Source organism: Arachis hypogaea, chromosome 6, assembly GCF_003086295.3.
Source record: "Arachis hypogaea cultivar Tifrunner chromosome 6, arahy.Tifrunner.gnm2.J5K5, whole genome shotgun sequence".
NCBI classification, from domain to species: domain Eukaryota; kingdom Viridiplantae; phylum Streptophyta; class Magnoliopsida; order Fabales; family Fabaceae; genus Arachis; species Arachis hypogaea.
Genome location: NC_092041.1, coordinates 108,494,783 through 108,518,775, shown reverse-complemented (window position 1 = coordinate 108,518,775; position 23,993 = coordinate 108,494,783). Strand labels below are relative to the sequence as shown.

The window sequence follows — 23,993 nt, the reverse complement described above, 5'->3', positions numbered from 1 at the left end:
AACTAATTACATTCAAGTTAACCAGCTCACTATTAAAGAATGAAACAAACTATCGTAAGTCATTTTTAAGCCCACTCTTTACATTCACAAGATTCGAATGCGAAACTTTATTTAAATTGAACAAACGAAAAAGCACTCGAGACCAAAGAAAAAAAAGGAAGAGAAAGCACTGATCCTAGCTTGCTTCCAACTGATGCTAAAATAGATGCTGATCATTGTTTTCTGTAACTAAAATACAGAAATGAAAAACATCTAACTGCTATAGAATTCTAATTCTAATAATTATTGGTACAAGTAAAGATTTTAGAAGGTAAAAACAGCTAGTGTTACACTGATGACAAGTATCATGGTTCCCTCATTTGGGAACCTAATCTTTAGTATTTTCGCATGCTCATGGCAATTACAAGAACCTCACTACTAATTCTGAATAATTAATACAATAAGGTAAACAGATGAAACTTGTCAAATACTTAGCTCTCTGACAGTAAAAAATTGCATGTTGAATATATTGAAGCTGCAGCTGCATTAACTGCTAATTCTTTCTCTGAACCATCTAATCCTGTGACCCTGCACAACATTAAATAAATAAATAAATAAATAAGAGATTTTTAATCCTGGAATACAAAATTTCAATTCCTTCAGACATTGGGGATACAAGAGACCAAAATTTCGAGGGATAGAAACCGAAACTTTAATAATATTTCTTTCCAAAATCACTTCCATTTAATTTTTCAAATTCTAAACTATCCCTCGGTCTTCATATTTATCTTAAACCAAATATAATCCTGAGACATAACTCAGTCTTGGATATTTTATACTGAACACAATATAAAAACTTAATTTAATCTATGTCTCTCAGTCTCAATCTCCCTTCCAAATGTAGCCTTAAGTAGCATTTGTTTTGAGATACTAGAAAACTAAGACTAAGTATCATGTTTGTTGGCCTAGAGACTGATACTAAAATTTCAGTTTCTGTTTCCAAAATTTTAGTATTTAAGTACCTCCAAAAAGTAGAAACATAGGGACTGAAATTTTTGGAAATGAAAACTGAAACTTTAATAACATTTTATACCTAAAATACCTCAATTTCAATTAATTAATTTCAACTTTACTCTTTGTACAATTTAAATTAGAGCTTCATTCTTATATTAGTCTTTGTCTCCCACTTTACACCAAATACAATACTAAGATTTATTTCAATCTCAATCTCTCTTCCAAACGCTACCTAGTAGTGTTTGTTTTGGGATACTGGAATTGAGACTAGAGGACTGAAACTTAGAATTGTGTTTAATAGCTAAAAAATGGAATTAAAATTTCAATCCTAGAACAAAAAAAATGAAAAAATAGAGAACTGAAATTTTTTGAAACGGAACCTGAAACTTTAATAACTTTTTTTCTTCAAATGCCCTCATTCAAAATTTCATATTCTAAATCTACCCTTCACAATTCCTCCGCTGCCAACACTTTCTGACAACCCTTACTTCTCACCCCCAACCCCAGCCCACCTCCCACCCCACCACCACACCACTACCATCACCAAATTCCACCACCACCAACAATAATAATACCAAAAATAACAATCTCATAAACATATGTCAAAATCAGATTCAACAATCTCATAACACAAGATTACAAAATCAGAACAGAAAAGAGAATAGTGGGGGATATTGGAACTCGAACTACATCGGCAACGAATTGGAACTCAAACAGAGGCGGCGCGGCAAGCACAATAGGGAACAGACGGCAGACCATCGGCAAGCACAGCGCAGAACTGGAACGCACGAAGGCAGAACACAACGCAATGAACACGGCAGCAACGAACACAACGCAACGAACACGACACAACAGAACAGGACGCAACGAACACGATGATTGACACAACAGTGTTGGGTGCTGTCGTCGCCGTGGAGGGATGGAGACCGCCGCTGTGTGTGTGTGAGAGAGAGAGAGGGGAAAGGACTAGGGTTTTATTTTGATTTTAATTAGTAAGGGTATTTTAGTAATTTCACTTATTTAAGTCTCCGTTTTTCATCTTAAACCAAACAAAATACCAAGACATAACTCAGTCTTGTACACTTTACACTAAATACAAAACAGAGACTTTATTTATTTCAATCTCAATCTCCCTTCCAAACGCTACTGAAGTGTATAGAAGAGGCAGAATCAGTTAGGCTAATCTGTTAGATAGTTAGGGTAAGTTCCAACTAAAATAGATCTTACAATTAACTTAAGCATGAAAAGTCCCTTCTATCCCTTTGTACTAGCTTACTAAATAAACTACTTTGCTATGTATATAAGCATTGAACTGTGTTTAAACTCAGTAATAATAATAGAATGAATATTCACTTTCTCTGATCAATTCTCTCAGCTCTTTCTTCTCTCTTCCCTCGTTATTCTCCATCCCTCTCTCTTTCTTAAACTCATGGTATCAAGTGATTCAGATTGAGCATGGATCCTCCCTCCAACACCTAGGAAACCTGTCACTGCCAACAATTCCACCTCCTTCGCGTACTCTCCCGAATATCTCTCCACAACTCGAAGATTTAAACATTCTTCTTTGGCGACATCAAGTCCTATCAGCATTAAAGGCAATCGCCTCTTTAATCTCATATTCTCATTGATCAATGTGCTCTTCATCCTCTACAACTTGCGTCGCCAAAGGATGCTCTCAACAACCGCGTCTCTAGCGAGTATGAGCTTTGTGAGGAGCAAGATCAGATGCTCCTCACATGGTTGACATCAACGAAGACCAAATCAGTGCTCACACTTATTGTCGATTGTGAGTTTTCATGGCAAGTGTGGGAGAAACATGATCCCTGCTTTGCATCGCGAACAAGAGCATGTGTACAACCATGGAAACTAGAGTTGACCACCATATCAAAGACTTTGCAACCTCCTAACGAATATCTCCTCCACATTTGAGCTGTCATGAACACCTTGGCCTCCGTTGTAGGTCCAGTCTCCGAGCAAGAACACATTGTTGTCATCCTTGCTAGGCTCGGAAGTGAACACGAAGCATTTGTCACCTCCATAAACATCAAGCCTAAGCCCTAGTCTATGCCTTAAGTGGAGCCATATCTCATGACTCACAAACCTCAAGCTGAATCAAATGCGAAGTTCTCTGCACACTAGTTCTTCAAGCGCATTTTGCATCCCAGGATAACAATTTTAGAGGCAAACATGGTGGTTATCGTGGTGGTAGATCTGGTGGACAGATGACAAAGAGCCGGAAGGGTGACTCGGAACATAGTTCCACGATTTGTCAACTACGCCAAAAGCCAGTCATGCCAGTCATACTAGTTTCAACTCCTGGCATAGGGTTGATCATGGGTTTCAGCCTACACCTCCACGCTATCACTGTATGCCAACTATGAGTCTATGCTTCTAATCTCCTCACTACATTGCTAACTAAAGTATTTCTCATTCTCATTATTTTCCTACTGTCTCACAATTCTGCCCCTCATGCATATACATTGAGACCTACATTTCATTCATCCAAACTCCCTTCAAATGCCCGAGTTACTCCTACTAGGACTCCCACACCATAATTTCACACTTGTTTGCCTCTATCGCAACACCTGAATAGGTGATAGACTAAGCTTGGTATCCATATTTTGGAGCAACCTCAGATGTCACTCCAGAATTCTCAAACCTGCATCACCTTATCAGGCATCTGACCAACATCATGAGGTAATGGGCAAAGTTTGTCTATCTCTCACACTGGCAGATCTATCATAAACTCCATTTAATAGCCACTCAAATTACACAATCTTTAGCACTCAAAGTAATAAATGTTGTTTAATTTAATTATTATATTTAGTTGCCAGGATATATTCTATTATCATGATTTTTGTAAAAATGGGTAAACTCTTATAAGTTGTTTGATCCATAGCAAGACTTGGTAGCGTCATTTAATCCATGTAGCTAATTTCATCTAGTGAGATAGGATTTTGTTGTCGTGTAAAGTCTTATAAGTTTAAGACTTGAGTTTCTTAATCTTGAGACTTCATGAGTTACATACATTCTAAGGGTTGACAGCCTCAGTCATCTGGACCATTAGCCTTAGATACTGTGTTGCACAAGAGCAACTTATAGTCCATCTCATACATAAAATCGGAAGACTCTTGAGAAAGTCTTAGTAGTTTCAATCCAGCGTCAAAGAAAAACACACTATTTCTTCTAGTAACAACTGTAGATCAAGGGAATTTTTGATCGCGTAAAATTTATGAGTATTAAGGGAAACAATTATTTATTAGAGTGCTATGCATGAACAGGATGGTATTTTCCATCAAAAGATTGCATTAAGAAACCTCTATCCATGTCAGAAGATATGGCTATATAAACAAAACCTCTTCTAATGCAGAAAGCTTGACTTTGACATATTGCCAATCTTTTATAAGATACATAATAAATTTACCTGGAATCATTTTCGGAAGTTCCCATCTGCTGCAAACCATATGTACTGTTCCAGTTTACTTGTTGCAGACCTTGGTCACATAGCACTTGCTTTTCTTTTACCTGATTCAACCAACTTTCCTGAAATTGTGAACCAAAAATACTCCAGATTTGGATGAAAAAGGCACAAATTTATGTAATTGAATCACAAATAACTGAATCATGAACCCGAAACCCTAAACCCTAATGGATTTCCAATTTATGCAAAATGCTTTTCTTTCAATTTCGAATTTCTAAAATGTCCAAGATATGTTTTACATCTTCTATCCGAAAATCTTCTATTTTCATAAGATTTTCGTGACTGGTATTAAAAAGGTCCAATAATGTATGTATCTTGGACCTTTTGGGACATAAACCAAGGAACTTCACAAGGTTTGTATCTTATTGGAGGAGATGGAGTGGTATGTAACCAAAAGGGCATAAAAGTATAAAAACTCGATTCCAAGTTTTGGAGACACAGCAGAGACTCGTGCTAAAACAACATTGTTTTACCAAATTTCCAAGAGTGACAATGAAGATGACAGCATTAAGATGTTTCAATTTTAATGTATGTACCCCCCCCCCCCTTTTTCTCTTTTTTCCCTCCCTCTCTCTGTGCTTATCATTCATATCACTATACCATTGCATTGCAGATCTAAACGAAATGCAAATAACCCTTAAGACCGTGCAACACATATTTTATTTTATTTGTCCTTTTCAAACTTACAAGTTGTTTTTCCTCTTCTGAAAGTGCTTCATCCATGTGATCAAACAACGCAGTCCATCTTGCCCGATGCAGATCTGCTGGTTTGCTAGTGGAAATTCCCGCAGTCATTTTCACGGCAAAAGGGTCATTTTCTTGATTATTTGCAAATTCCTTTGATATAAGAAAAGGCAACTCAGTAGTGATTACAGCTCGAACCCTCCTCCTACTGCGGCGCAAAGCTAACAATGTAGAAAAAAAAGTCCGAAAAGCAAACATAAGCAATTACACTTCTAAAAACAGCTCAAACAGAATAAATATGGCCATTACCCGAAAGACGCCCTTTAATGTCTTGATATAGAAGCTCCAACCATTGTGAAGCAACAGTAGCAGCTGATAAAAGATAGAAGAATCAACATCAGCAGAGCCAAAGAAGCACATGTAAAGAATTAATTTCCTACTATCTTAAACAACTGCTAAATCTCAAACACAAACAGAAAATATGGTGAAACAATTGATCCTTCCTTTTATTTATGCATTACATGAAACTATTTAAAGATATGCATAAATGAAAGCGAAGGCAAACATTTAAAACTGAAGAGAAAAAGAAAAGGGGGGGGGGGGGTAGGGAGAGTGGCTAGCCTTTTAGGGAAAGAGAAGGAACGATTGCTAAGTTTGATGATTCCTCACTTGACAAAGTGGTCGAACCCATCAATGCCTTCGTTGAAGATGACAATTTCAAAGCTAAAATATCATCTCCTCTTTCAAACATCGAGTGTGACGAACAACTTCGAAGGTTAGATTTCTCTAACATGGACTTGTCACGATCACAAACTCTACTATCCATAATCCAAGGGGAATCATTCATTTTTCCCACATGTTTTTTCGTATGTCTGCTCCCATCAGCCATATAATCCAAGTCCCTTTTTCTGTTTTCAGTGCTTACATTTGTTCGGTGTGCAGTTTGATTACTCCCAGCATTGTTGTGTTCATTATTTTCAGACCTTACAAGAGCTTCAATTATTGAATGGACCTGCTTTCTATTTCTTACATGATTTATAATTCCAGGGTTTAGGTCATTAAGTAGTCCACTTGGAGCAGCAATCTTTGTAAACCTGCTTACCTGTTCTCTCTTAGCAATTTCCATCTTTTTCTTGAGCATTTCATTTTTGCTTTTTCTCCCACGTTGTTTTGGCACCGGAATGCCTCCATGAGACGAAGAAAGAAACCCATTTTGCTTCATCTCCTTCCATATCCTCATTGGATCCTTCTCCTCTATTGGTCCAGAGCAGCTTCCACTCTCTGAAACATCTTTAGATTTAAGATGACTGTATCCTTTATGACGATGTGTTGCTTCCAAATTTATAGAGCTAGTAACATCTTCTGCATTAAGATCGACATTAATTCCCCTTGATATCATAAGATTGCTACCTTGTTCCTTCTCTTGCTTTGATACATTAGTGAGATTCTCAACACATCCGCCTCTTGTATCCGGAGAGGAAAATTTGCCCCTTGCATCATTGTTAAGATCGAGATTCCTGGGTCCCTCCTGGATTACTTCCCTCTTGGTTTCCTGTTCATCGAAAACATCCATTCCCATAGCTTCGGGGATTTCAGCCACTCGTGACACCTCCTTCTCACTAACTGCCTGCCAATCACAATCTTCTTCCTGGCTTGTAAAATCTGAATAATGAGTACTAGTTTGTGCTGCAAAATTCCAACTGCAAATTATGGTTTTTACTTGACGAGAAGTGCAAGTTATGGCTAATACTAACACAACAACCCGTAACATAGGTATGAAAATTTTCGCACAGGATTCAAATAAATAAATCGGAAAATGAGTCCAACTTGCAGTTATGTTTTTTAATAAGTGATAACTAATATTTAAATGCAAACAAGCTGAACATCAGTTACAAGATTGAATTTAAAAATTGAAAACTTCTAGAACATAAAAATCTAACATCCACCACTAATAACCGATATTTATCTTAAAAACTTTTTTTTTTATTGAAAAAACCGAATTTTTGTTTCCAATGGTGGCGGGGAGAAATGTAGGAGTAGATTGAGCCAAAAATATGAAGTTACCCGCCGACTGAACCACGGATTCAAGATCCCTAATTTTGACCCGTTTCCGAGGTAGGTCGTGCTTCTCTCTGAAATGGGAACTTCCACGCTTCTCCCCAAAAATCTAAAAGCACAAAAGTAAAGAAAAGAGGGAAAATTGGTTCAGATTATATAGTAGAACGAACTGGAACACTAAAATCCAAGACCCTATACATTAAAAATCCAACCTTGGAGTCCGATTGTGTAGTTAACATAGACTTTTCGGATGTAGCAAGTTCCGAATTGCAGTGTGCTTCCATAGTAACACAGTAGGTATCATCTAACAATCTAAGAGTCAATAATTCCCATATTAGGTTTTGAAGTTAAAGGATCAAGAGAGAATAAGAGAAGAAAAGGGAAAAGCAGCTAATAGAGTGTGGTTCGGAGAATTTAGGGTTGGTGGGAAATAAAAGGGATGATGGATGAATGGATCTGAAATTAATTTGAATGAGAGAGAGAAGGAGGGAGCGGGGTTTTAAATGTTGTGCGAGCAAAGCAAAATGTATTTTTGTTTCAAGGGAAGGATGTTGTTATTGCAACGTGTGCTGAAATGCTTAAACATGTGAGGACGCACAAGAAAGGTGGCTTGCTTGATTTTATTTCTCTTTATGATGTTCAAAATATTTTAAACAAAATCAAATCCACATGTTGGAGGGAGAAAGGAGTATGCAAGGAGGGAAGAGATAAGTAATTAATTAAATGGGTAATTTCCAATCAATTTTAGATTTATTACTTTTGATAAATAAATTGGTTTTTTCTTCATTTGTAATCAATTTTTAATATACATGTGGAATAAATAAATTCTTAATAAATTTTATAATAAATTAATTAAATTTTAAAAAATATTAAAAATAAATTAATTTTTTTTAAATAATAAAAGACTAATTTATCTCAAAAAAAATATTCAAATTCTTTTAGATAATAAAAATCTCATTGAAAATAAAATACTTTATCTAAAATTATTTGAGAACTATTTTTTAATGTTAATTGATTATCACAAATTGAAAATCGGATAATGATTTTTTTTATTTTAGATGTTTCTTTTTTACTAAATTTTAAATATTTCATATAATAATTTAAATTTACGTACCTTTTAAATAAATAATTAAAAAAATATTAATTAATCGTTAAATTTTTCAATCTTTCCGTTCTTCACTTCTTCACTTTTACCCATTTAAATATTTTATTTTTACTTCACTTCATTTTCCTTTTTTTATCTATAATTTTGTTTTATTTTCTATATTGTGTGCACATTTAGAATAATGTAGTTTTTAATGAAATATTTTTTGAAATAAATAAAATAAAGTCATTAATTCCTAAATCAAATTAATAGAACATTATATGCCAGAAATGTTTTTTAAGGTTAGGCAAAATCAAAGTACTCCCCCATCCTATTTTAGTGAAAAATTAAAATGATTTATCGGTCTTATCTGATTTCGTTTCAATATGTATAGTGAATATGATGTGATCCTCATATAAATATTCCTCTTCCTCTAACAGAAAACCAAAACAAATCGCTGAATTTTAGATGATTTTTATATTTTGAATCGATTGTGTCATTCAGTTAGTTTACGATTTCACTTCTTATAATCTAAGTAAATCAGTTAAACCCCAAAATGATTTTTGATTGTGCACTAAAATTGTCCTGATATATCAATTATATTAATTACGTTTTTATAATTGAAAAAAGTGCATTATATTAATCCTTAACCCATTTTTTCTTAACAACGTGATGATATGATTGGATGACGTGGACAGTAAGTGACACGTGTCATTCCATGATTTAGCCATGTATCACAGTGTTATTTAGCCACGTGTCTATTTGTGCTACGTGTCGCAACAGTATTTGTCCACGTATCATCCATTATGTCATCGCTGTAGATGCACCAAATTAGTACCTTATTTTGCATTAAATGACTCAATTTAGTCCCTAAAATTAAATGTCGTGCACCAGTCCATTCACCAATTTTTTCTAATTTTTTTAAATTTAAAATTTTCAATATCTTAGATGCACTAATCTCAATTCTATTTTTTCATATATCATTTAAATACAAGTGCTTTCATAAAAATTTTTAAGATTTTAGTTTTAATTATATAATTTTTTTAATAATTTAACATTAGTAAATTTTGTAAAATATAAGTATGTTATTATAAAAAAATAATTATATAATTAATTGGACACATTTTTTTCATAAAAAACATGTGCTTTTAACAAGAAATCAATAATTAAAATATACATTTTTTATTCTTATGAAAAATACATATTTTCGTTATGTGCAAATGAGCTCGATTAAAGTTACTTCAAGCACTCTCACTATTATCTCTGACCTCTGTAGTCTAAACGAAAGAGGACGGAGATGGTAACGAGGGAATCTTGAAATGCCTTCACGTCAAAGGTGTCGGAGATAGTAGTAAAGGTGCTTTAAATTTATAGAAAAATATGAGAAAAAAATTTGTGAAGGGACTAGTTTGGTGCACGACATTCAATTTCAGGAGCTAAAATGAGTCACTAAATGCAAAGTGAGAGACTAATTTAGTGCATCTACAACGATGACATAATGGATGACACGTGGACGAATACTGTTGCGACACGTGGCACAAACGGACACATGACCAAATAGCATTGTGACACGTGGCACAACTATCCACATTAGCCTGCCATGTGTCACTGGTCCCCACATCATCATATCATTACACGTGGCCAAATCATAGAGTGATACGTGTCACTTACCATCCACGTCATCCAACCATATCATCACGCCGTTAAAGGAAAATAGATCAAAGACTAATATGATACATTTTTTTCAATCTCAAAAACATAATTGGTGTAATTAAAATCTCATAAATAATTTTAATACATAACATCAATTTCAGAGAACATTTTGAGGTTTAACTCCCAACCGAACTGTATGTTGATAGTTTATATAAATATCACTTAACCTAATTCAGCAAGTCAGGTTACAATTGCACATAATACCAATATCATAATTTAAACGGTCAAAAGGGAAAATGATGTCCTCGAATTTAGGCTTAATTTAAATATAGTACTTTGAAAAGGTAAGCACAAATACTTTATTTTGTGTTTAATAAATTAAAAAAATCATGTGTTTATATTTAATTAATTAATTCTTAAATTTAACTCTTATAATATTTATGGTTATTATAGTATTTCAAATTCTAAAAACTATTTTATTCAATATAATTGTTGCTTGTATAGTTGTACTTATTGAAAATTATTTTTAATTTGATTACCAAACATAAATATTACAACTCTTAAAAAATTATCTTTTAAAAGTTAATTTTTATAAATTACTTTTTGAAAAAATAAAAACCTTTACCAAATAAAATTTTAAAGACTTTAATTGAATGGTAAAAACTAATAACTTGAATAGAAGAATAAAATTGATTACTTTTTAAAATGATAGAAAAAAAATTAAAGCAAACTAAATTAATTGTTAAAAATCATTTTAATAAATTTTGAAATTTGACAATATATATATATATATATATATATATATATATATATATATATATATATATATATATATATATCCACACAAATTTAAGTAAACTATCAAAATGATATCCAAAAATAAATATTGTTGACAAAAAAAATTCAAAAAATTGTTAATAATAGAAAATCCTTCGAAAGATTTAAAAATACGATAAAAATAATCAGATATTAAATATTAAATATATATTCTAAAAAAAAACTTTAGAAATAAGAATTTAAAGCAAATTTGTAATTATTATTAAAAAATAAATTTTTTTCATCCTTAAAATTTGATAATTTTATCTCAAGTGAATTTTTTAATTTTTTTATTGTGGATGACCATTTTTTTAAATAAAAAAATTTAGAGATTAAAATTTGCTCTGAATTTTTTTGTTCATCTTCTAAATATTTATTCAAATATTGATACAAAAATTCAAAACAAATGAATAAATCATTTGCTAAACACAAAAAATTTTATTACTTACAACAAATATAATATTTATTAGTTTTTTTTTTGTCACATTTTCAAATCATTAGGAACTGAAATTGTCTATAACATCAAGGACTTTTTAATCAGCGGCTGGATCTTTCAGACAGCGAAATTGGTAGTTAAGCCCACAAATTGCTTGTTATTTATTTAACAAAATCGAAGAAATGCAAAATGTATACACACCATGATTTAGCAGAAGTATCAAACACTCGAATGGATCTCATTTAGTACAAACCAAGTCATTACATATAACACCCGAATTTTCAAGAGAAAACTACATCCTCAAGCAGTTTTACAAAAACTTGTATCTTTTCCAAAAGGAACCGTTTGAAGTGGAACAATGCGTTATGGTGTTCAATTCTATGGACCCGTATAAGATGAAGCATATTTACTCTTTCAGCAACTCCTTTGCCTTGTTTACCCAAGTGTCATAAATTTCAGGCAAAAACAGAACAAAGTGGACCTGAAATAAAAGTTTAGAATTTAAATACATAAATATTCACCAATCAAATTTGTACTTTTCAAGTCATAAAAGCATTATTGTACACAAATCTGAAATCTTCACCAATTAAATTCTCACTTTTCAAATAACTCAGTAAGTTGTCTCATGGCTCATATTACAATTCTAGATGTTAATTTTAATTTATGTGTGTACGGAGATTTTGAACTTTGGAACACTATGCTTAGAATAAAAAAAAAAAGAAAAAAAAAAAGAAAGAAAAGTGTATATACTACGTATGGGACAATATACTGAATACCCTACTTATCATTGAATAAAATGTGGATTCTGTTTGGATTAATTGATTTCACATTCGATCTAATAATAGATAAAGTGACTTGACATATTGTTCCAATATAACACAACTCAATCACAATATTGAGAATTGAGTTTATTTGGAAAGTTATATAATAACAACTAATTTGATTATACAATATAAGTTATTTTTGTAAAACAAAACTCTTACATTAACAACTCCCACCAACAACTATATTATTTTAACAACTACAAAAAATGTGAGAAATGTGTGTCAGTGTGAGTGTGTGTATCCTTCTTTTGTGTAGTTGTTGATATTTTGTTGCTATGTAAAATTATTGGATAAGAGTTGAAATGAGCTTCCAAGACACTACTAGTCTTACATGCAGTCAGTTTTAAGTGCTCTATACTATTACGTGGTAAACAACAATATCAATATTTTCATATAATCTCTGACGTAATTATATGCAAATAATCTTTTATGTTTTACTACATATGATTAGATAATTACGTAATAACGTTTTGCATTCACAATGTAATCTGTAAGAAGCTTGGTTTATAGTGAGATATGAGAAAGACCTTTCATAATTGTTGGATCAACATTGAAGGCCAATATTTAAGTAAATTAGTAAATTACACTCACCTCCCCTCTAGTTATCCAATCTACACTATCTTCCTCTAACTTATTTTTGACACGAAACATCAATGAAACCCTTTTTCTTCTCTCTCCTATACCAAACCACCATTCAATCATCTCTTCACCCTCAAACCAAACCCATAACCACGCCCCACTCCCCTTCCCACCACCACCATCATCACTTCTGAATATTTAGTCACATTACTAATAGGTTTCTTTAATCTTGGCCTATAATATTGCCGGACATCTCACAATTATCAAACACTAGTGTGAAATTACAGTGCTTAAATTTGTCAATATCTAAAGGGCTATTAGTAATGTGAATGTTCATTTTTATTAAAATTAAGAATTGCAATGTATATTTAATTATAACTACTCTTATCATATCTCATCCAATAAAGAAAAAAGGAGTAAACGTAATAAAGTACCTCTTTAAAGTCATTTGGAAACTCTTTTATGGAAGAAATAGCCACTGTAGCAGCTTCATCATAAGGGTAGCTGAAAACATGCAGCATTATGCAATTGTTATGAAAAGCTTAAGGTCTATAGGAAAATTGAAAGTGAGCTGAAAGGAAAGGAATTAAAACTATGAGATTTGACAACAGATTGGTCATTCCAAAAGATAGTGTGGGTTTGATATCATAATCAGCTATTCTGTTATTTTTTGGGTAGATTACTAGATTTTCTTTTAATTCCAAAGACAAACTCCTAAAACGAATAACCACAATGGTCTTTTTATTCTTGGAAATAATTAAATATAAATCTCCTAAAAGCAAATCATTGGTGCAGCCACATTGGCTAGCCCTAAATGATCATTATTCATAATCAAAACATAAGGCTAAATACATTAAAATTTAGGATGGCAGGGTGAAAATTTAAAATGAACCTACCCATAGACACCACATGATATGGCTGGGAATGCTATATACTGAATGCTGTTCTCTTTTGCAACCTTCAAGCTATTTCTGAAAACCAATTTCAGAATACAATGTCACTGAACCAAAACACAAAAAAGGATGAAACTTACTCAAATTATAAACTGAAACAAAATATTTGCACAGAGCATGGCCTTACAAAACCTACCTGTATGCATTCGCCAGAGAGGCAGCTGGATTATTATCTGCATGGTAAATTGGTCCAACGGTATGAATAACATGAGAAGCTGGAAGCTTGAAACCTCTGTGCAGTGCACATGAACGAAGAAAAGAGTTTATAATAAATAACCAAAGGAAGTTATAATATCACAATTCACAAGTATAACAGAAGTGCTATTTTGTTATTACCATTGGTATATATTCCCTTTACAGCAAAAGCTGTTTTTACATACTTTTTATTGCCTAATTTTCACAAGTTTAAGCTTCATTTTAAACATGCTTTCTAAATGTAATAAGAACTCACGGTGTGATCCTTGCTTCCCCTGTTGGGCAGCGGATTCCAGGCCTGACTTCTGGAACCTTGAGGCAAGCTTGAACAAGTTCTGGGCCTGCAGCTCTATGTATAGCTGGAAGTCATATAAAATGGCGTCATTCGTAGCTAGTTTGCTAGATCAATTCTTACCAAAAAGTATGAAAAACTCATCGTTGAAACTTTAAGGAATCAATTTGAATGCAACTGAAAAAGTTTTGCATTATCGTCCGATCACAAACAACTGCATATGTAGTTGACTTTTGCCCAAGCTATTTGAATAGTCATGCAAACCTAAGTATTCAATTGGAAAAATAGTTTTATACTGTCTATACATAAGTACTCAATTCTAGATGCTGAAGCAAAAATGATGAATTTTCTATTCCATTCTTCTTCTTCAACATTTTCAAATTTCAGGGAGCATATTTGAGAACAATAACTTACACGCGTTCAAAATCTTTCTAAGCTTCTAAAATTAAAAAAGAAAAAAAAAATTCAGTTACCTCCGTCAGCTCCACCACCTCCAAGCATTCTCTCATTGGCAGGATTCACCTTGCACGAAAAAAATTCGCATAAGAAATACATTGACCAACTTGTTTTATTTATAATTTATTTTTCAAAACCATTCTTCAAATAGAAATAAAAAAGGGAGAAAAAAGAGGAAAGTTTTAGCATACTATTGCATCAGTGGAACCATCAATTGACCACTTCGTGATATCTCCCTTCTGAATGACCAGAGCGCTCGACGCCGCCGATGACAACGGAAACCGAACCTCGCCGTCGCCACCGCCACCATTGGAAGAAGAAACCCTAACAGAAGAAGAATCCATCGCGAACGCACGGCAATTTCTCACGCTAGCGTGCGAGTTCGAGCAGAATCTGAGGCTCCTCAGAAGAAGTTTTGGACCTTGCGCCACTGCTACTCCAGAGAACGCTGAAGTCATTGTTTTCAGATTCTTTGGTCACGCTGATGTAGACGATTCCAGTGTGGAACGCTTCCGTTACGGTGCGCTTCATGTAAAATGGAATGTTCACGTGGAGTTATGTGAACCGTTGGATTGTATTTGAATTTTTGGTTATTATATAGTGCTACTGCACATTATTCTCTATCGGTGTTCTGTTTTTATTGTAGCACGTGCAAACGAAGACTTTTGAGTTTTGACCTGAGAGGGTGTTCGTTAAGTTGATCTTCTTCGATTTTTTATTTTTTGATGTGTTCCTATTTTTTTTCCGATCCAAAACGCGATGGGGCGGTCTCGGTTGGATGCGCTCGTCTCCGTGTTCGTTACGGTGCACCCGCACGAGACCTCTGCTCTGCTTCACTCCTTCTTCTGCTTCTTCTTCGTGAGTTTCTCTGCACAGAACTTCAAAATTCAACTACTGTGACAGCTCGCACGCTTCTGCTTCTTCGTTTGATACAGTTTTTTGTTTTATTTTTTGGTGCAGATTTTGAGTGCGTATTTCGTGGTTCTTCCTTTGCGAGACGAGGGTGCTATCTCGTTGGGCTTATCGAATCTACCAGGTTTATTCGTTGGGTCTTTGGTGCTCACACTCATTGCCGCACCCGTTTCATCTCTCATCTTTTCTCTCCCTAATCTTTCAAAAAACAAGGTACTCTTGAATTTGTACATGTATTTTATTCTTGGACTGAATTCTCATAATTCATCTTAATATTCATGCACTCATCTTATTCACATAATTTTGAGCAACTTAATTGAACATTTCCCCCCTGATGCACGGCCAATAGTTCGTTTTTAATTCCTCTTAAGATTTTAAATATCGCTCTATGACATTTTGATCATAACCTGTTATATGTGAGGGAATTTTAGAGTGGTATCTTGAACTTGGAACTGTAATAGCTAGTTAAATAGCACAAAATACGAAAATAAACCACCACAATGGACTCAAATTGTAACTTGTAAGTGAGCCTGATGTTGGTGATCAAAGGGCTTCGACAGTGTTGGAGTTTGAGGATATGAGAAAGCTTTGTACGCAGGGGAGTACTATGAGTGAGGTGTGATGAAACCCTAGAGGACAAAAGAAATTAGATAGTTACTTCGACAGTGTTGGAGTTTGAGGATATGAGAAAGCTTTGTACGCAGGGGAGTACTATGAGTGAGGTGTGATGAAACCCTAGAGGACAAAAGAAATTAGATAGTTACTTGAAATTTTGGTGCAATAGATATGTAATGGTGTATTTTATGCAGCCTAACTTAATGCATATATCAATGGGTGACCAATGGTGTAATTATACTCTGGGAAAATCATTATCACTAGAAAACATGCTTCCATATTTAATTTTTGTTAAGTATTAGTCATTTTTGTCATATAAAATGATCGAAAATGGTATATAATAGTTATTAATTTAAGTTTGCTTGGATGTGATGCTGCAATGGTTCTCCTTTGTATTACAGGCATTGGTTTCAATACACAGGTTCTTTAGCATATCACTCATAGTCTTCTTTTTCTTGTGGCGCTCCTCATCAACATCTAAATTGATAGTAAGCCAATAAGATAGCTGACCAATGTTTTGTTCTGAACTTCTTGTTCACTTCAGTATTATTTATATTTGATCGTGTTAAATTAGGGTTTTGTTCTCAGGAGTCAACTACTTCGACATATTCCTCAGAGCAAGATGGGAAGATTGGTGATCAAGGCAGTCCTACACCTCCATTAGGTTGGGATAGCCATGGGTGGTTCTATATCTCAGTCCGAATTGGATTGTTTCTTTGGGTATATATTATATAACAATGATAATTATATTTACTATTTTATGTTCTAATGTATAATTTGACTTCTTTCTGCTGCAAGCATGCTTTAATAGACATTGTTTTGATCTAGTTTATACTTTTCTGAAGGTTGCGTTGCTTAATCTAATCACAATTTCTTCAACTTGGGCAAGGGTAATTGATGTGATGGACAGTGAGGTTTGTTTATAGATAGATTACTTTTCAACACAGTCTAGTTATTCAGGGCTCATTTAACTTGCCCTGTGTTCAGTCAGGTTCGAGATTATTTGGATTTGTTGGGGCTGGTGCTACACTTGGACAACTTTTTGGGTCTCTTTTTGCTACAGGAATGGCTTTTGTCGGGCCATGTAAGTATGCATGTACCCTTACAGTCCATTGACACCTGGCTCTTTTAGCTTTTCCTTGCATTAATCTAAGTTTCTTCAATTGCAGTCTTGCTATTGTTTGCTGCATTACTATTGGAATTTGCAGCAAGGACATCAAGAGGGATAAATTGTAATTCATCTAATGCTGAAGAGGAATTGACTCCTATGAGGTGAACCATATATTCTTTTCTTCATAGTCATGTGAATGAGAACTGGGAAGAATTTAATTTTCCATAATTAATGTGCTATATACCTTATTTTATCTGGAGGGAAAAAATAGGACCTTGAGGAAGTGTCCAGCCTCTAGAACTAGACATCCCTATTTCCATGAAAGTTAATGTATTACTTTATTCAAAGAAAACTATTAACTTGATAAAGGTGTTCATATGATCCCCCCCCCCTCCCTTCCTTTGCTTATATTGTTATCCAGATAAAATTTTTTGTTCTACTATCTATGATTGTATTCAGAAGAGCACCATTTCCCGTTAGAGTCCACGCCCTATGTTACAAATCAAGATCAATAAAGTCGTGTACATAACTCATGAAGAGTTCTCACTTACATCAATCAAGGAATAGAGTCTAAACATCATTCAAACAATGTAGTCTCTTACAGATTGCCAAAAAAAAAAAAAACTTCATTAGCATTATTGTCAATATAAAAATCAACCCAATTACTGTTAAAAAAAAAAGCAAATTAGTATAAAAAATGGAGAATTGACTTAATCCCTAACAAAATAAAAAATTGGGAATAGTGACGGTAAGAGAATATTTAAATCTAAAAAGTACCAAATGTTATAGGAAAACTTTTCTAGTTACATTTTACAAATCAGAACTGGTAGATAGCAACAAAGACACACTTAGGCATATCTTGGATTGCATGTACCTGTAAAAATATTTTTCAAGGTAAATTGTTTTTCTTTTAGAAAAATGTATAGTGCAAGGCAACACGAATATAAGATCATAATTAGATGTTCATTTGGATTTAATATAGAGAATCTGATTCCAACCATGAAAATGGAGCCGATGAGAAGAGTGAACATACTGTTAGAGCTTCTCCAAAGTCATCTACTTCTTTATCGAGACTTCAAATTTGGCCTATATTTGATGGATTATGGCTTATACTATCATCAACTTACCTGTTGCATGTATCATTGTTCATCTGGCTGAGTGCAGTTATCTCTTCATTCTTCTACTTTCAGGTAATGTAATTTTGCACCTGTGATACAATCCTTGGTATTCAATTTCATTAACAGCAATTCTATCATAGCTGAATGGTAAATCTATATTGCTATGTTTAAATTCTACTGTCGTCGTTTTCTCCTTGTAGTTCTCTAAGATTCAAGTTTTCTAAAATTCAAGTTCTCTAGAGGACTTAATAAAGAAATAGAAAAATCTGAAAGATGACTTAAAAAAGCAAACTATTATATATACTGAATGCTTGAGTAACAACATAATATTTGTTATTGGTTTTTATTAATGACTTATTAGTTTTCAACTGTTTTGCTGTTTAGTGTCATTTCAAAAATCATATATGTTGGGGATCTGGATTTCATGGAAGAGACTAGAGAATATCAAAATTGTTTATAGAGTTCTAATAAATAACTAGTGGTTTCTACTATAGTAGGCTAAGCTAGTTTAGACTAGTTCACACCTATGTCAACTAGGATAACTGCCACAGTTGGCAGTAACTGAATTATGTTGGGATTCCCTAAACTATCCCTAGAATAGTTATATGCATATTTTCAATCTCTGCATTTAAATACATGATTTTATATTTCTCATTCAGTTGATTCAATAACATCTCAGATTAAGAACGAACTCTTCTTGCAGATTCTCTCTACTCTGTCAATTTTGTCAGTTGTTTCGATCTATTTCAGTTCTGTCATGTGGTTACCACATTTTCCTGCTGCTTGGTTTGATTTAGATCTGAATTGTCTATTTTAGACTCTGATTGAATAGACTGTTGTTAACTGGATATGTCATTATTTAGCCTGGTTTTTTTGTAAGGAGCTGAAAGCTCAATCACCTCCAGCTTGACAGGGACATTTGAAATTTTTGCACTTGGACTGAGAAGCTGCAATGATATTTGATTAGGCGTTTCTTAGCTTTTACTGGTTGATAACTCCATTTATCTGCTGCAAACATCCTACAAGAATATGAATGTCAATCTACACAATTCTCTCACACATTTAAACTGAATAACTGTTAGTTTTTTTTATGTATGGGCTCTCCAAAACAGTCATTTTTGCTACATGTTTAAGGATGACTTTTTGAAAGCCATACAATCTATACTTGCTGCTGAAGTTTTCCCGTCTGTGATTGCAGAAAGTAAGTGTGATTGCCACTACAGTTACAAGCTCTCTGGGAAGAAGAAAAATGTTTGCAGAGATAAATAGCTTTATTGCTACTTTTATCCTTGTTGGGCAGCTGTCCATGACGGTAAGCTGTTTCGAAAATGTCTGCTGGATCTTTATTTAAACTTTCTCTTGAGTGGAGTTTGAAGCTTTTCCTAATAAAAATATGAATAATAACTTTGTTGCAATGCACCGTTTATCCTGCTGTTTTTTGTATTTATTAGGAGTGCAATTCTCATATCTTTTTGTGACTTAATTTCCAAAGTAGTATATTTTGTGGAATAAGATTAGAGATGGGCCCTATTTGGTTTAAAGCACATATGTGTATTGTGTATGATCTTCTAAAGGTCATTTATCTCTAGATATGTTAAGCGAGTGGGGAGTTTTCTATTTTGGATAAATTTCATCTCCTAGGTAAAAACTGCTCAAACTGTGTCACCACAAGTTCAATAAACTAATATTTTAAAAATATATTATATGATAGGATAGGCTGTGCCAATTTCTAATTTTCTATCAATAAGTAGCCTGTTAGAACAGTTTGATATTTAACTCAAGTGTTACTTGGGTCCTCCTAGTTACATCTAGGAGACTCAAAACATGATGTTTACTTGATGAAAAATCACAATAACTCAGAAAAACTCAAGGAAAACTAAAGGAGTATAACATGTTAAGTCTACGTAATCTCAACCACATCACACAAGGTGATCGCAACTATTGCTTAGGCAGACTCCCATTTATTCTCTTAATCTTCCTTTAACTCTTCAATTCCTGTTCTCCTTGAATTCTTCATCTTCAGAAATATAAAACTCCACCAACAGCCTTGTCTTTGACCATTCTTCTACACTTCTCATTTTCCTTTGCTAGTTCACCAAAATCAGATCATCATCGGAGTCTTGCTCAACAAAATCCTGGACTCCTGGTTCTAGTTAAACACTTTAACAGACTCATCCATGCACTCAGTCCAGTGATTCGCTTAATTGTTCATTTTTTGAATTATTTGTTTGTCTTGTTATAATGTCGGTATTTCGGTTGCATTTCTGATCATTTTAAAAGTACATATATTTTTATTGTAATACAGGGGCGCATTCTTACTGTTGCTGGGGTGACTATAGCTATATGCTCTGCACCTTTTATTGGCCTTTTAAATTTAGTTGCTCTAGCTGTTTGGCCGGACTGGCTGGTTGTTGCCACTTGTGAAACATTAAGAAAGGTTATCCTCTGCAACTTTGAAGTATTTTTCATTACTTTAAGAGCAGAAATAAGAGTTGGAAATGCTTTGTTTCTTAAATTCATCTTGATATCTTGCAACGAAATACATAACTGCAACCTGTTACTCTATGAGCAGCACATTGTTGATTAACTGTCATCTTAAGATTATGTGAATTTTCTGTTCATATTCTATGACTCTGCAGGTTGTTACATATGTTGTGACAAGGCCTGGAAGAGAACTTTTATTTACTGTTGTTTCACAGGATGAGAAGTACAAAGCCAAAGTATGCTCTTCTCTTTTCTGTCATCTTCCCTTCTCTCCTGATTGTCTTATTTTTGCTTGTAGAATCACATTCAAATAGTCAAGTTCCATATTTTTCACTTTAGGTTCAACCAATGGTTTCCCTGCAATACCATTACAATTTACACAAAATTCAATTGGCCAACAATTGACTGAACGAATTTTGTCAAGACAACACTCAACTGACTATATCCTGATGCAGATATGCATCGATGTGTTGGTTCAAAGGCTTGGAGATGCTGCAGCAGCTGGAATGTACAAAATACTTTTTGGTACTCTCAAGGGGAAACCATCAACCGTTTCCCTTTATGCTTTGCCTGTATGTCTAAACTTATGATTCTTCATGTCTTTGTCTAAAATATTACTCAACTGTTTCACAAATGCCCTTTTTCGTGTTTATATTTCGTGTATGTAGGCAAGATTCGATGAACATTATTTCTTTCTCTAAACCAGGTTTGTATGTTGTGGATAATCACAGCATTCTATTTGGGTCGCCGGCAAGTAGAACTTTCAAAGCACCATCAGATTGCTTCCAGTTGATATAAGATTGAAAGTATAGTGAATTATATTTAAGGAACAGAGGGATAGATATGTTCAGAATGGGTAAATCAAAAACCTCATTGCACTGGAATTATTTATGGTGCTTTAATTTTGCGGAATTGATGAGTAGCAGTGTGAATAGTTGAAGCCAGTGCAGCATGCGAACAAGTATAGAGAAAAAATTCAGGAGAGGGAAGAAAGAAGAATCCAAGAAGAGAGAATATAGGCATCGTTCTCACCAAATACATGCTAACCACTCCACACAGTCTCTTTTGATGGATTTACAAAAGGAGGACTGATTAATCATCTTAAGAGATGTGTTTTGTTATCTAACATTTTTTGAAAGTATGTACCTTTTACTTCATGTAGTAAGGAGGATATTTAAGAAGCTTTTTGAGTTTATATTATACTCTTTTCAACATAATGGAGATATGTAAGAAGTTCCACAGAATCTTAAAGGATGCTTCTGATGAATACCAAGAGCTGGGAAGGATGAGAAGATGAGATAGCAGAGCTGGGACACGTCTCTATTAAGGAAATCTGGGAATTAAGAACTAATTTCGTCTCGTGATATAATTAGAGCATTCATAACATCGCTCTCATGATATTTTTTAGAGACAAGTACGATTTTGGTTATTTTTTAGAGTTAAGTACGATTTTGGTTCTTAAGGTATAGGATGAAAATTTTTTTGCCTCCAACTTTTTTTTGCATACAAAATCGTTTCTAAGATTTAACGTAATTTTAAAATCGCCTTTTGGACTAAAATATCCTTCATCACAGCATTTTTTTGAAATTAAAAAAGAAAGAAATGAGAGATTGAGAAGAGAGGGAGAATGTGGGGAAGAGAGGGAAAGAGACGGAGAGTGCACGAGTTTGTTGGAACCACCACGCTGCCGCTGTTGCCTCTGTACTCTGAAATCGCCGCCAAAGAAGGGAAGAGGAGGAGATCTAAAACCGTTCACTGAGGAGCACGTCCATGAGTGGGTGTGGTGGAAACAACATCCTGGAGAAGACAGAGTCGCTGTTACCACTACTCTTTGCTGTTGCCATTGTTCCTCGCGTGTTCGCTGCTGTTTCATGCTCGTTGTCGTTGTTTCTGCTTTTGTTTCTTTTGTTTTTGCTTCTCATTCTATTGTTGTTGTTGATGTTGTGATGAAGAAGAGATGTTCTTCTTGAATTTGAATACTATATTGTTGAATATTGTGTGTTTTTGTTATTGGTGTTTCATTAATGATTTCTTTGTAGTTTATTTTTTTTCATTAATGGCTTCTATGTTTTTTTTTATTTTATAACTTTTTGTTGGGGATAATTTAATCCAAAATTGTAAGATTTAAATTAAAATGACAATTTTAAAATTATGTTGAACTTTAGGGACTAAAAAAAGTTAAAAACGAACAAAATTTTCCGTTTATATTTTAGAAACTAAAAATATATTTTACCCTTATTTTTTTATTATATCACATTCATAACATTGCTCTCATGATATTTTTTATTAAAGAAAAAAGAAACTAAACATATGCCATCGAGGGAAATAATAAAAAAAGGCTAAGAGGCATTTAGACGACTCAATAGACGAGAGACATGAACAGATGAACTTGCCAATCCAAAAGCTAAGAGACCCTGAATTAATAAAAGGCTGATTGTGTCTGGGGACAATTATTAATCTAAGAGACAACAGCTTAAGACAAAATAAAATAGGCACTATTTCGATAAAGATGAGTTAAAAAATGTAACTTATTTGTTTGATAATACTTTAAATAAAAATAATATTTTTATAACATATGAAAATCAAGTTTTATAATTTATTATTTAATAGTTTTATAATATTTATTATTTAATAATAATGAAATTTTTGTCAATAAATTATAACTCAAATGGCATAATCTTTCCATACTCAATTAACATATTATTTTTTATATACTTTTAATGTATATTTTTATATTTTATATAAATAATTAATTTTTAATGTATTCATAATATGGTAGACCAAACTTATGAGAAGACCATGATAAGCACCCCGAATTCAGTGACATTGTCAATGAGAAGGCTACTGATACAATGATACCTATCCTTAAAACAATTATAAATAATACTCCATGTTTTATTTGTTTTCTTGGTGACAATCATGTTTTATTTGTTTAAAATGATAAAAGAATCTCATATTGTTAGAAAATTAAATCAAGAGGTATGCAAATAACAAAAATTTAAAAAAGTTAAAGATAAAATTTAATTTAAATTCAAAGTGGTTATAAGTTCATGGTTCATCATCAAGAGTCTACAAACTTTTTGTGCTATCTATTAACTTGCATGGATTAGAATTTTCATGAAGCATGATTAAAGAATTGAAGAAGCAAAGTTTGAGTTGAATACAATAATCATCAATTGGCTAGATATTGTTAGAAGCTAATATTGAAAGCTTGAAGATTTTCTAAGAACATTCAAGAGAATAGCACAA

The 23,993-nt window shown here is 33.4% G+C and overlaps 3 protein-coding genes across 9 annotated transcripts; 1 reads left to right on the top strand and 2 right to left on the bottom strand.

Moving 5' to 3' along the window:
- Positions 1-77: 77 nt before the first annotated feature.
- On the bottom strand, positions 78-7,877 carry LOC112755552 (uncharacterized). 2 transcript variants are annotated; one of them, XM_025803716.3, is made up of 7 exons: positions 7,429-7,877; positions 7,223-7,325; positions 5,780-6,844; positions 5,468-5,530; positions 5,162-5,379; positions 4,418-4,536; positions 78-567 (listed from the first exon to the last, which is right to left on the bottom strand). In XM_025803716.3, exons 1-7 carry the CDS (start codon positions 7,498-7,500, stop codon positions 471-473), a joined length of 1,737 nt encoding a protein of 578 aa, XP_025659501.1. In that variant the 5' UTR covers positions 7,501-7,877; the 3' UTR covers positions 78-470. The 2 variants fall into 2 exon arrangements, with proteins under 2 accessions (XP_025659501.1, XP_025659502.1); XM_025803717.3 differs by having other exon boundaries at positions 5,828-6,844.
- Positions 7,878-11,411: 3,534 nt separating this feature from the next.
- On the bottom strand, positions 11,412-15,148 carry LOC112755550 (uncharacterized). The gene is made up of 7 exons (XM_025803715.2): positions 14,696-15,148; positions 14,522-14,570; positions 14,013-14,115; positions 13,698-13,793; positions 13,505-13,579; positions 13,043-13,112; positions 11,412-11,686 (listed from the first exon to the last, which is right to left on the bottom strand). Exons 1-7 carry the CDS (start codon positions 14,960-14,962, stop codon positions 11,612-11,614), a joined length of 735 nt encoding a protein of 244 aa, XP_025659500.1. The 5' UTR covers positions 14,963-15,148; the 3' UTR covers positions 11,412-11,611.
- LOC112755549 (uncharacterized) lies at positions 15,050-21,961 on the top strand. Of its 6 annotated transcripts, none has more exons than XR_011862666.1 (13): positions 15,050-15,362; positions 15,465-15,629; positions 16,433-16,519; positions 16,620-16,751; positions 16,877-16,945; positions 17,019-17,115; positions 17,201-17,303; positions 18,125-18,332; positions 19,459-19,572; positions 20,566-20,697; positions 20,900-20,980; positions 21,084-21,316; positions 21,476-21,961. XR_011862666.1 is itself a non-coding variant. In XM_025803713.3 (13 exons), the coding sequence occupies exons 1-13, from the start codon at positions 15,264-15,266 to the stop codon at positions 21,500-21,502; spliced, it is 1,431 nt and encodes a 476-aa protein (XP_025659498.1). In that variant the 5' UTR covers positions 15,050-15,263; the 3' UTR covers positions 21,503-21,961. The 6 variants fall into 6 exon arrangements, 3 of the variants coding, with proteins under 3 accessions (XP_025659498.1, XP_025659496.1, XP_025659497.1); XR_011862664.1 differs by having other exon boundaries at positions 21,451-21,961; XR_011862665.1 differs by having other exon boundaries at positions 21,413-21,961.
- The last annotated feature ends 2,032 nt before the right edge of the window (positions 21,962-23,993 follow it).

What these genes read in the sequence shown, in the direction of transcription:
- LOC112755552 (XM_025803716.3), bottom strand. Translation starts at nt 7,500, where the DNA reads ATGGAAGCACACTGCAATTCGGAACTTGCTACATCCGAAAAGTCTATG. An exon ending in CTACACAATCGGACTCCAAG is followed by an intron (nt 7,326 to 7,428) that starts GTTGGATTTTTA and finishes TTGTGCTTTTAG; the next exon opens with ATTTTTGGGGAGAAGCGTGG. An exon ending in TCCTTCTCTTTCCCTAAAAG is followed by an intron (nt 5,531 to 5,779) that starts GCTAGCCACTCT and finishes ATCTTTTATCAG; the next exon opens with CTGCTACTGTTGCTTCACAA.
- LOC112755550 (XM_025803715.2), bottom strand. Translation starts at nt 14,962, where the DNA reads ATGACTTCAGCGTTCTCTGGAGTAGCAGTGGCGCAAGGTCCAAAACTT. An exon ending in GGGGAAGCAAGGATCACACC is followed by an intron (nt 13,794 to 14,012) that starts GTGAGTTCTTAT and finishes TGCACTGCACAG; the next exon opens with AGGTTTCAAGCTTCCAGCTT. An exon ending in ATATCATGTGGTGTCTATGG is followed by an intron (nt 13,113 to 13,504) that starts GTAGGTTCATTT and finishes GCATGTTTTCAG; the next exon opens with CTACCCTTATGATGAAGCTG.
- LOC112755549 (XM_025803711.3), top strand. Translation starts at nt 15,264, where the DNA reads ATGGGGCGGTCTCGGTTGGATGCGCTCGTCTCCGTGTTCGTTACGGTG. An exon ending in GAATTGGATTGTTTCTTTGG is followed by an intron (nt 16,752 to 16,876) that starts GTATATATTATA and finishes ACTTTTCTGAAG; the next exon opens with GTTGCGTTGCTTAATCTAAT. An exon ending in TTGATGTGATGGACAGTGAG is followed by an intron (nt 16,946 to 17,018) that starts GTTTGTTTATAG and finishes CCCTGTGTTCAG; the next exon opens with TCAGGTTCGAGATTATTTGG.